Here is a 12,673-nt window from a genome sequence, read left to right as displayed (position 1 = left end):
CTGAAGAAAGGGATTATTGAGGGCAGCTCCAGCCCCTGGCGAGCCCAGGTTGTGGTCGTTAAGACCGGCGAGAAGCAGCGCCTGGTCATCGACTACAGCCAGACAATAAATCGCTACACTCTGCTGGACGCCTACCCACTCCCCCGCATAGCTGATATGGTCAACCAGATCGCGCAGTACCGCGTCTTCTCGACCATTGACCTGAAATCAGCGTACCACCAGCTCCCTATCCGCCCTGAGGACCGCCAGTATACTGCCTTTGAGGCAAACGGCCGCCTCTACCACTTCCTTAGGGTTCCCTTTGGCGTCACCAACGGGGTCTCCGTCTTCCAAAGGGAGATGGGCCGGATGGTAGATCAAAATGCGTTGCAGGCCACTTTCCCATATCTGGACAATGTGACCATCTGCGGCCGTGACTTGCAGGACCATGACGCAAACCTCGAAAAATTCCTCCGCACCGCCCAACTCCTGAACCTGACGTATAACAAGGAGAAGTGCATATTCCGCACAAACCGCCTCGCCATCCTTGGCTGTGTTGTGGAACACGGAGTCATCGGCCCCGGCCCCGACCGGATGCGTCCCCTTATGGAACTCCCACTGCCCCACTGCCTCAAGGCCCTGAAGAGCTGCCTAGGGTTTTTCTCCTATTATGCCCAGTGGGTCCCCTACTATGCGGAATCCGCTGATCAAGTCCACCTCTTTTCCCTTGACAGCAGAGGCCCGCTAAGCCTTCCACCGTATCAAGGAAGACATTGCCAAAGCCACCATGCACGCAGTGGACGAATCCATCCCCTTCCAGGTGGAAAGCGACGCGTCCGACTTTGCCCTGGCCGCTACCCTCAATCAGGCGGGGAGACCCGTGGCCTTCTTTTCACGAACCCTCCAAGGCCCGGAGACCAGACACTCCGCTGTTGAGAAGGAGGCCCAGGCAATTGTGGAGGCTGTGCGTCATTGGAGGCACTACCTGGCCGGAAAACGATTTACCCTGCTCACTGACCAACGTTCAGTTGCTTTCATGTTTAACAACAAGCAGAGGGGCAAAATCAAAAATGACAAGATCTTGAGGTGGAGAATCGAACTTTCCACCTACAATTACGAGATCTTGTACCGGCCGGGGAAGCTCAATGAACCCCCGGATGCGCTATCGCGTGGCACCTGCGCCAGCGCGCAGATCGATAGACTGCGGGCCCTCCACAATGACCTCTGCAACCCGGGGGTCACCAGGTTCTTCCACTTCATCAAGGCCCGCAACCTGCCTTACTCTATTGAGGAGGTCAGGACCATGACCAGGAACTGCCAAGTCTGCGCTGAGTGCAAACCGCACTTTTATAGACCAGACAGGGCCCACCTGATAAAAGCTACTCGCCCCTTCGAGCGCCTGAGCGTTGATTTTAAAGGGCCTCTCCCCTCCTCCAACCGCAATGTGTACTTCCTCAATATTATTGATGGGTACTCCCGTTTCCCGTTCGCCATCCCCTGCCCGGACATGACCAGTGCCACGGTCATTAAATGTCTGAACGACCTCTTCACCCTGTTCGGTTTCCCCAGCTATATCCATAGCGACCGGGGCTCATCGTTTATGAGCGACGAACTCCGTCAGTACCTGCTAACTAGGGGTATTGCCACAAGCAGGACCACCAGTTACAACCCCCAGGGGAACGGACAGGTGGAAAGAGAAAATGCGACAGTTTGGAAGGCCGCCCTGCTAGCCTTAAAGTCTAGGGGCCTTCCAACCTCCCGCTGGCAGGATGTGCTCCCCGATGCGCTCCACTCTATTCGGTCACTGCTCTGCACTGCCACTAACGCCACCCCTCATGAGAAAATGTTTGTCTTCCCAAGGAAGTCCACATCGGGGACATCGCTACCGCCATGGCTGACGTCCCCAGGGCCGGTCCTACTGAGAAGGCACGTGAGGACCCATAAAACGGACCCCCTGGTCGAGAGGGTCGACCTCCTCCACGCCAACCCCCAGTATGCTTACATTGCATACCCGGACGGGCGGGAGGACACAGTCTCCATAAGAGACCTTGCACCCTCGGGGGCCGCAGTAACCCACTACTCACTACCACCCCCCCCCCCCAACGATCCGATATCCAGCCCCAGCAGATGGCAGGCCTGGGCCCCGCGACCCGCTCGACATCTACGAGGACGACACGCCTGTGCCACAGCCTACGCAGGACTCGACGCCGGAAGCTCCACTACCCCTGCCGTCGCCACGCCGATCACAGCGGCAGACAAGACCTCCGGAGAGACTCCAATACACTAACTTTTAATACACTTCACCCCGCCGGACTCAATTTTAAACAAGGGGTGAATGTGGTAAACCACTGTTTGTATTCCACTGTGTACATGCCTGGACATGCCTCGGCTGACTCCTCCCACAAGTCCTAGTATAAAGGTGACTGCTCCCCAGCCCTTTGTATTTCTGGACCGGTCGACCACTCGAGGCAGACCTTCATTCTTTTGTTAATAAAAGCCTTTAGTTACTCTCTTAACTCTCAGTCTTTTATGAGTAATTGATAGCGCATCAGTCAGTACATCTCCTTCCCCATGACCCTGGACAAGCAGCAAGAGCGTGCAATGGGATTTGGAAGAATAGCATGCTTCCCCATGGTCCAGGGCGCCATTGACTGCACGCATGTGGCTTTGCGGGCACCTCTAGAGAATGCCGAGGATTGCCGCAACCGGAAGGGTTACCATTCGCTCAACGTCTAGTTGGTGTGTGACCACAGGCAGCTCATACTGTCAATGCCCGCTTTCCAGGCAGCAGCCATGATGCCTTCATCCTGCGCCAGACTTCTGTGGCAGACATTTTCGAAGCCCAGGCTCACCCACGAGGATGGCTATCCTTTGTGCACCTGGCTGATGACCCTGCTCCGTGCGCCCAGCACCCCTGCTGAAGAGCGATACAATGACAGCCATCAAGCTACCAGGAACATCACTGAGCACACAATCGGCATGCTCAAGCAACGGTTCCACTGTCTGGACCGTTCCGGAGGAGCCCTACAGTACTCGCCTGAGCGAGTTTCCCATTTCGTTGTAGTGTGCTGCATGCTGCACAACCTGGCTATCCTCAGGACTCATCCACTGCCAGCAGACATTGGAGGACCACCAGAGGAGGAGGAGGAGGAGGAGCACCAAGATGGGAGGGAGGCACAAAATGCAAGGGCTGTCCGTCGGCGGCTTATTGCAACTTGGTTCTAGGCCCCCTCTCAGGGAATGGCTTGTGCCAATGAAAGAACATGAATGGAGCTGCTCTGCAAACCCTCAGCTGGTCAAGGCAACAAATCGTTCAAAGTGCAAACATGGACAATGTGAATAAAGAAAATTTTTTATTGTGCAAACTCTGTGCCCTTCCCGCATGACAAACTAATTCAGATAAACCCCCCAAAAAACAGTCAGAGACATAACTGGCTCTCACAACCTTCAGAATATGAAAAAAAGTTGAACAAAAATGACCATGATCCTCGGCCTTCATATAAAAAACAAACACAACATTCCCGGCCCTCATAAAAAACAAACAACATTCCCGGCCCTCATATAAAAAACAAACACAACAATCTCGGCCTTCATATAAAAAACAAACACAACAATCTCGGCCTTCATATAAAAAACAAACACAACAGTCTCAGCCTTCATATATAAAAAAAACATTCTCGGCCTTCATATGTAAACACAACATTTGGCCACACCTTCTACTTTTTCCCCTGCGAGGGTGATCCGCCTCGCTTCCGCGAGTGGCCCCTTCCCGCCCTGCAGCTCCTCCTCAATGGGACCCCAGTGGCTGCAGCAAGGCTGGGGGAAGGCTGCTGAGGGTCAGATGGTGAGACGGCAGATGCCCTTGGGGGACGGCCTGGACCAGCTCTGGGCCTGGAGGGCCCGGCTGCTGACTGCTCCAACTCTGCTTGGGCGGCAGCAGTCTGTCCTACGGGTGGTGGCAGCTGCAGTGGAGGAGTGACAGTGTTGGCAGCAGGAATGCTGCCAACCTGACAGAGCACAGGCACTCACTGGTCGGCTGATACACTGGCACTCGCATGGGCCAGCACTGCAGCATGCGCAGCAATCTGCTGAAGCACAGACTGCTGGGCTGCTGCGGCGAGGGCCCCGGCGATGCCTGGCTGATCCAGCGAGGGTGGCAGCAGTTAGTGCCCGTGTGGCCCTGATCTGTGTCTGCATCAGACCAGCCAGTGAGTGCACAGCACGACTGAGCACTTGGCTGGAAGCCGCCTGTGATGCAGCGAAGTCCTGTAGGCTCCTTGCCTGTGCTGCACTGAATTCCTGCAGACTCCTGGCCTGTGCTGCCCCGAATTCCTGCAGACTCCTGGCCTGTGCTGCCCCGAATTCCTGAACACTCCTTGCCAGTGATTCTATGTAGTCAGACATTCTTGTCACTGCAGCCATGAGCTCAGTGTGCCTGCGCTCAGCCTGGGCGCCCATTTCACCAAGGAGCCGCACCTCCTCTGCGCTCACCGTAGCAGGACTAGAGGCCGCACTCACCCTCCGGGGAGAAGGCCGCCGAGCTTCCCCACCCCTCCCGCGTTGCTGCAGCCCGCTGGGCCCCGGAGCTTCACTCTACTCAGACCCTTCCCCCCTGCTCCCCTCCAGGGAAGGCGTGTCCCCATCATGGCCATGGGCTGCCTCGGCTGAGGGTGGCACTGATGGGCCGGCTTCCTCTTCCTCCTCCTCGAATGCAGAATCACTGAGAGTGGCAGCTTGAGGGCCCGCCTCCTCACCTGGCAATTCAGCATCTGAAAGCAGGGAGGCACAAGAGTTGCTTTAGAGTGAGGACAGGGCGGCAGCAAGGGAGGCATGAGTGCTGCTATGCACTACATTGGTTCGATAGTGGCAAAGGATGCTGGTGTGAGGCACAAGTGGAAAGAGAGGGGTCAAAAAGGTGATGACCTTACCATTGCTGTCCAGAACAGGGTCGGCATCTCCACTGGCGACGGGGCCAATCAGCCGGCCTGCCATAATGCGCTCCACACGCTGCTCCAGGTCACTGAGCTCTTTCAGGTCAGGACGGCCTCCCCCGGTCCGTAGCTGCTGCCTGCGATTGTGGGCCAGCTTGCCCTGCAAGAGAAAGGGCGGCCTCTAAGTAGTGTCAAACCCTGATCTTGCCTGCACTGCCTCCCATGGTGGAATAGCCCTGACAGTGTCAAGCCCTGATCTTGCCTGCACTGCCTCCCATGGTGGAATAGCCCTGACCATGTCAAGCCCTCATCTTGCCTGCACTGCCTCCCATGGTGGAATAGCCCCGACAGTGTCAAGCCCTCATCTTGCCTGCACTGCCTCCCATGGTGGAATAGCCCTGACAGTGTGTAAAGTGCTGAATGTGCAAGTGGTTTTCATGAGAGTCCCATAGCTCTTGGATGAGGGCTGGGCATTGGGGCTTTCAGGTCCCTTTGGCCAGAAATTTAGGTGCACATGCAGGGATGAAGAGGATAGTGGAAAGGGTACTCACCCTGACAACCCGAGTGAGGTCGTTGAACTTTTTTCTACATTGAACTGGAGTCTTGGCAACAATGCTGTTGGTGGTCACCCTGTTTGCCACCTTCCTCCAGGCTTTTCGGTACTCGCTGGGCAGCGGCCTCCTCCCACTGTCAGGGAAGAGGACAGGTCACCTGCGCTCCACTGCGCCAACCAGTAGCCTCAGGGCACCCTCGCTGAAGCGTTCCGCTCGCTAGCCTTCTCCATTGTCCTGGGCGTTGAACTGTTGAACCAGCAATGGTCAGGCCTTGCTTCAGGGCTGCAGTGTGCAGGGCGTGGCAGCCAAACAAATCGACCCTCCCCCTTTAAGAGCTGACCGGCGCCAGCGTGTCTGCCTTCAATCAGCAACTCGCCGCACCTGCGCTGCGCCCGCCCTCAGTGTTAGCACCTCGGCTCGCCGGCTTAGCGCCTTAATGATAGTCGTGCATCGCCTGCTTTAGCGCAGCAGCAACCTCTTGGGGCGATGCAACTCAATTTCGGCGAAGGTGGCGCTAAGTTGCGCCGGGCACTAAATTTAGCGAACGCCCGGCTGTAGCGCCCCAAACGTGGCGATACTGAATTTCTAGGCCAAAGACTTACTTTTATATAGCACCTTTCATAACCCCAGGAGGTCCAAATGCACTTTACAGCCAATTAAGTACTTTTTGAAGTGTAGTCATCAATGTTCCCTTTAAATTTTTTGGGTGCATGGCCCGTTTAAGGGGCTGCGTGGCCCAAAGTGCTGCACATGCGTGGTTTTTCGTATTAAAAGCCGGTGAGCCGGCTGCGCAGGAGCTGCAGAGCGTTACACGGCCGCGCAGCTTGAAGGGAACACTTGTAGTCACTGTTGTAATGTAGGCAATGGGGTAGCCAATTTGTGCACTGCAAGGTGCCATAAACAGCAATGTGCTAGTGACCAGATAATCTATTTCAGTGATGTTGGTTGAGGGATAAATATTGGCCAGGACACTGGGGAGAACTCCCATTCTCTTCTTCAAATCTTCTAAGTCCACCTGAGAGCATTTGGGGCCTCAGTTTAACATCTCATCTGAAAGACAATGCAGCACTCCCTCAGCACTGCACTGAGCTCTCAGCCTAGTTTTTGTGCTCAAGTCTCTGGGGTGGGACTTGAACCCACAACCTTCAGACTCGGGGGCGAGAGTGCTAGCACTGAGCCACGGCTCACACCACATATTAAAATTTTACTCCATTAAATCAAATTGCCATCGTTAGAATTGCGAAGGCGCCCATGAGGACCACCAGCCCTAACACAACCACCAATATGCAAGGCCTCTCCCCACAATCTCCATGTCACAGAACCAGAGCCAAACAAGCTCCCACGCACCCACAATCTGCATCGCTCCCAGTGCAAGCAGCCCCATGTGGCTATGCATTCCTCCCTCTGGCACAGTGCAGTAAGGATGCGCAGTGACTTCATAAATTATACTGAAATGTTCAATCATAAAATATGCATTTTTGTATTGCTAAACAGTCATTTAAAAAAAAATATATATGGGTATGTCCAATGGCTTTGTATGAGAATGTACACCCGTATGTATAATAGATTTGTAAAATATATGCATGTATGTACACAACAACCTGCATTTATATAGTGCCTTTAACGTAGTAAATCATCCCAAGGCACTTCAGAGGAGTGTATTCAGACAAAATATGATGTATAATAGCTTCAGAAAACATGAATGTACTTTCTTGAAACTCTAACAGAAAGTTTATAAAATAATGGGAAAAAGCATCTAGTATGAATTTGAACAAATTCTTTATTATGTTTCATATTAATAGCTTTTAAACATAACTTTACAAAACCCTTAAAAGTTAACAAAAACAAGTGATCTGTCTGAATTTATAAAAATAATTTTCTCGGTAACACTACATACTTGTAAGGCTTCACTTATTCAAAATTCATTGTTGCTCCATTACAATTTTGGCATGTAATTTTAGTAAGTTGCGTCTTGGGATGTCATGGCAAGGAGCAAGAGAAAGAAGTGGGGCAAATCAGAGAAAAAGTACCAACATGATTCTGCTACACACACACACAATAATTGTTTTAGTGGACGTATGGGAGCCGGGGGGAGGGGCGGGTGCGGACGAACTCAAACTCAATTTCTGGTGAACAGGAATAGCATATTGTGAAAGGGCAATTACAGTAAATCATAAGTTTCTAGTCTTGGAGGATTTTAAGTACGAGCCGAAGCCAGGTCTGAAATCACACTTGCAAGCCATAAAATCGAGAGCAATTAAGAGTTTTGAGTGTTAAAAATCAGGATCTTGTCTTCCTAGCCCATTTACACTGGATGGACCGTCTCAAATGTCCATCAGAGGTCCAAAGAAATTGCAAGTCAGCTTAAAACAAAACTGAAAATTCACAATTTGTATTAGCCACCCCAAAGTTCAGGTTATTTGACTCTTGAAGCTGTTACGCAGTGTTCTCTGCAATTTCTCTTTCAATGGTGATCCAAGTGTACAAGGATGCTTCCCTCCTACAAAGGTGAGGAGAGCTACAACAAACATGAATTGAACCCATAGCCAGAGGTGTGCAAAGAGTTTGACCAAGCTGCCAGCAGTTTAGGACGGCACCAATATTATGCTCTCTATAACTCTCGCAGCCGATAAGGGCAGATCCAAGGAGGTTCCAGGCCTACTAGAAATTGATCAACAGTTTGCCCATTTCCATTGTACCTATATTTACCACATGGCTGCCTTCAGGATTGGTATACGAGAAGACTTGTCGAAGCCCACAGCAGCACTTTACACAACATGCACCTATTTAATGAAAAATGAACTATAGGGGGTTATTCCATGGCCCGCTTATTCCAGTGGGGAGTACACCTCAACCAACGGACTGGAAACACTCAAATCACAAAATGAACGACTGGGATCATTCCATGGGGAGCACATCGTTGATAATTAACAGACACACTCCACTAAACACTCAAGAACAAAATCACCCCGTGTGTTTCCACCACACATGCAAGTAACAGACGGAACACGGACTGCTCCCTCAGGTGCGGAATAAATACCAATGTTTCATAAATGACTGTAATTAAGAGCATTCGAGCCTTATTTCTCACATTTTCCCCATAATGAAGCATAAGACAACAGACCCTTAATTTGTGCTTTCTAATGCCAAAGAGTGGAGTGAAACTGCAAGCTGCATGCTTAGAATTAGTGGCTCACACACAGGTCTGTCCTAAGTGTACTAAGAAGCTTTGCTGAAGTTTGAAATAACGGGCTTTAAGACGACGTTTGTGAGTTGCTTTTGAAATTATGCTCCTAATAGAAGACATCAGGTAAGTTTTGAGGAAAATCAGGCCTTGTAAAAACCTGCTTTGCATCGATTCATTTTGCAGGTCAGGCAATCCTGAACACAAACAATTATGAAAATTAAAATCGATTCAGATGCGCCTCTCTTCTGGAAATCTGCAAGTATGACACAAGGTGTTATACAACATACTTACGCTTCACCTAATGGGCAATGAGAAAGAACAGATCACACTACAATGCAATGAAGCCTATAATATAGCTAATGATGGTGAGCCCATTAGCTGTAGAACACAACTGCAGTGCAATGATGGGGATTAGTGGAGAAGAGAGAGACTGCTTTGTCAAATGCTACTAAGTGTGCGGCATCAAAGTATTCACTAAACTACAGCAGGCTGGGCTTGAATATTCCTTCCCTTACAATAAATTTTGAAAAAGTATTCTAAAAGCAGTACGCTTTAGCTCCTAAAGCTTTTGATTCTGATATGGTGTAACCCTAAGACACTACATCAGCCTATTATACATCTCTTGTTTACAACATGTAGAAAAAAGTGGAATGAGAATTTTTTAGCCCAAGAGTACCACTGTGATCTACCTGCATTATCTACATCAACTATGCCATTCACTCCCAGACAGCTGGCACAATATCTGCAAGTCACAATATCTATGCAACAATACAAGATTCTTGTGTGTGATTTTTTTTTTTGTTCAAGTATTTTGATCAAGTTAATATATTGGTCTTCGGGTTATTCTGGAAAGCATCCAATTTATCTTAAGTTTACTCATTTGTACGAGAAAAAAAAAACTGGATGACAAGACTGTGGCAGAATCACTTTAGGAAACATGGTAATCCAAAATGCATTTCATTGGATACCAATCTCATCACCAATCACTCAGTGTACCCTTCACTGAGAAGCTCTTCTAAATCATCCATGTCAGTTGACGCCGGCTGGCTCGCAGGTTTGGAGACGGAGGTGCTTGTTGTGCCTCTTGCAGGCTGGCTGCCTTGGCTACGCTGCAAACTTTCTGGCTGGCTGGACTCTTTCTTTATATCTCGGCTGCCACTGAGAAGTTTCTGACTCTCAATGAAATACTGATTTGGATGACTTAGGGAAAATCCTACTTCTTCAATCTAAAAGGCAGAGGGAAAAAAAAGGAAAGTTGGTGACTTAAGTTATACGTCAAGACTTAAAACAAATTGAAGTATAAGTTTCAAAGAGAAAATGCCCAAACTACACAGCAAGTCATTAAGTATCTTTAAGAATAGTGAAAGCTTAATAGTTCCAACTATTCAATTTTAAAATGTTATTTAAAGAATTCAATGAGGAAAACAAACCGAGGATTAGAGTGGCATTTCACTACATTAAAAAAAACAGAAAACGATGTTATGCTGGTTCTGATTATGCTAAAATAATGCAATAAAATTAGACTTGCTGAGTAATTTCAAGAAATAATGAAAAATGCTTTTAACAAACTAATAAATTCTTTGTCTCTTTTACTTTGCAAAAATTCCAAATCACAATACAGTAATTTACTGTCACTCTACAAGTCCAATACCCATGTATTCCAACAAGAGCTCAATTTAAACTTGCGTTTCTTATAGATCAACTTACATTAAACTATTACCGCATAGCCGTTCATGTTCTACTTTTAATAGCAGACTTTAAAACTGGGAAAACTCATCTTGCAATTTAACCTGTCAAAGTCAAAATTAACAATTTCCAACTAAAAGAAAATAACTTGCATTTATACAACCCTGCTCAAAGCCTCAGGATGCCTCAAAGCACTTAACCAACGAGTTACTTTTGAAGTTGAGACACTGCTGTTTTGTGTCGGTAGCAGTGCAGCCAATTTTCATTCAAGCTCCCACAAGCAGCAAATTAATGAATGACCACACAATCTATTTTTGGTTGTCAGCTGAGGAAAGAATATTGGCCAGGAAACCAAAATAACTATATGCTCTTCTTTGAACAGTACCACAGGATCTTTCATGACCACTCGAGCAGGCTTCCCTTCCAAAATACGGCACCTCCGACAATGCAGCACTTCCTCAGTGTTACACTGAAGTGTCAGCCTAGATCATGTTCTCAAGTAAGCAGTGGGGCTTGAACTCAACACAAAGCCAAAATTAAGGTCCAGCTCGGTTACAATAGCAAGAAACTTCACTTGTGCCAAAAATCAAGCCATATTATCCTTGTTTATCCAAATCCTTCTGGCGACCAATTGGTTAAGGCAAGTCAACAACTGGATAACCAAGATGACCAACTGGTTAAGGTACATTTCAGTTAAGAGAAATTTTGGATTGCTTGCTATCTACTGAACAGACATGCACTGTGAATGTCAACACTGTTAAACAGAATACATTTCAGGGCAAAGTAAATTGAGTGAAGAGTGGAAAGTCAACTCCTTTTCAGATGCCTCACAATGCTGTGGACACCTTGCTATTCAAGGCACTGGAAGCTAAACAGCTTGCGTGCAATATTTAAGGGTTTATTGCTGTGTGCAAAATCAATTCTGTGACTGTACAGCTTTGCGCAAAGAAAACTGGATTATTTCAAACTTACAAAACAAATGCAAAATGGTAGTAGAAGAAATTTGGAACTCTCTCCACCAAAAGATGGTGAATGCTGGGGGACAATTGGAGCTTTCAAGACTAAGATTGATATATTTTGAAGGTATCAAGGGATATGGAGCTAAGATGGGTAAATGGAGTTAAGATACAGATCAGCCATGACCTAACTGAATGGTTTATTGTGTTCCTATGGATCAGGTAATAATCTGCCAGTCAGTAGGTCTGTTTGCAGTGCTATTTGTTTTTTTTAGTGTCACTTTTAGAATCCTGAATGACGTTATTTTATACTAAAATGTTAATAAATTAAGGATATCCAGTTTTTTTAGGAAGGAGGAGTGGAGGGAAAACCAAATTTAAAAAAGCATTTTGCACTTTTCAGCTGGATTGACCTTGATGCATACAAAACCAGGTAACACATTTCTGCTTCAGCAACTGTCTGAGAGTTTACGGTAAAACTAGTGTAGCTCAGCAATCCTTTAATCAGTGCTCCGCAATGAGTGAATAATCACACAGAATTTACAGCACAGAAACTGGCCATTTGTCCATGAACTGCACAGTGCAGAACTAACCCAGACTTGAAAGGTTCCAGGTTTGATCCCCGGACATTGGCAAGTAAGCTGATCTCAGTAGGCGGCGGTGGAGTGCAATAAATGGTCCCAGCACCCTTAGCGAGGGAGGTCGTTCTCATATGGTCATACATGCCTTCTTCACCTCCCGACGCCATTACTCCAATTGCTTTCCTTACCAGTCTCCCATCCTCTACCCTCCATAAACCGGAGCTCATCCAAAATTCTGATGCTCATATCCTAATCCGCACCAATCCCCCATCACTTGCTAACCTACATCAGTTCCCACTTTCCCAGTGCCTCTCATTTAAAATTCTTGTCTTTGTTAGATTTTAAGTTTCACATGATAAAAAGTAAACCCGTGCATATAAGCCTTTACATACGTCTACTTTTGCTTGTCTGGACTCTTTTATACTTATTAATTAATGCCAAGAATGATTCATTGGGAAGACATCTAAATAAAATGCCAATTAGTTGATCTGTTATTTGAAGTGTTCAAAATTATGAAGGGCTTTGATAGAATAGATAGGGAGAAACCGATTCCACTGCCAGGAGGATCAGTTAACTGGAGGACACAGATTTAAGATAATTGTCAACAAGCACCGGGGGGGGGAGATGAGGAGAATTTTTTTTACGCAGTGAGTTATGAAGCTCTGGAATGCACTGTCTGAAAGGGTGGTGGAAGCAGATTCAATAGTAACTTTCAAAAGGGAATTGGATTTATACATGAAAAGGCAAGATTTGCAGGGCTATGGGGAAATAGGAGGTGAACGGGACTTATTGGAGAACT

General features: G+C 47.8%; 1 protein-coding gene across 1 annotated transcript in view; it reads right to left on the bottom strand.

Moving 5' to 3' along the window:
• Positions 1–7,224: 7,224 nt before the first annotated feature.
• prim2 (DNA primase subunit 2) overlaps positions 7,225–12,673 on the bottom strand; it is a 232,956-nt gene continuing 227,507 nt past the window's right edge. Inside the window, exon 13 of the mRNA XM_085996533.1 lies at positions 7,225–9,877. Coding sequence (XP_085852659.1) covers positions 9,635–9,877 — 243 coding nt within the window. The 3' untranslated portion in view covers positions 7,225–9,634. The remainder of the gene's footprint in view (positions 9,878–12,673) is intronic.

The sequence above is a fragment of the Somniosus microcephalus genome, chromosome 9 (genome assembly GCF_052327205.1).
Source record: "Somniosus microcephalus isolate GS21.2 chromosome 9, FLI_Smic_1.0, whole genome shotgun sequence".
Taxonomy (NCBI): domain Eukaryota; kingdom Metazoa; phylum Chordata; class Chondrichthyes; order Squaliformes; family Somniosidae; genus Somniosus; species Somniosus microcephalus.
This window is presented reverse-complemented; position numbering and strand designations above follow the sequence as displayed.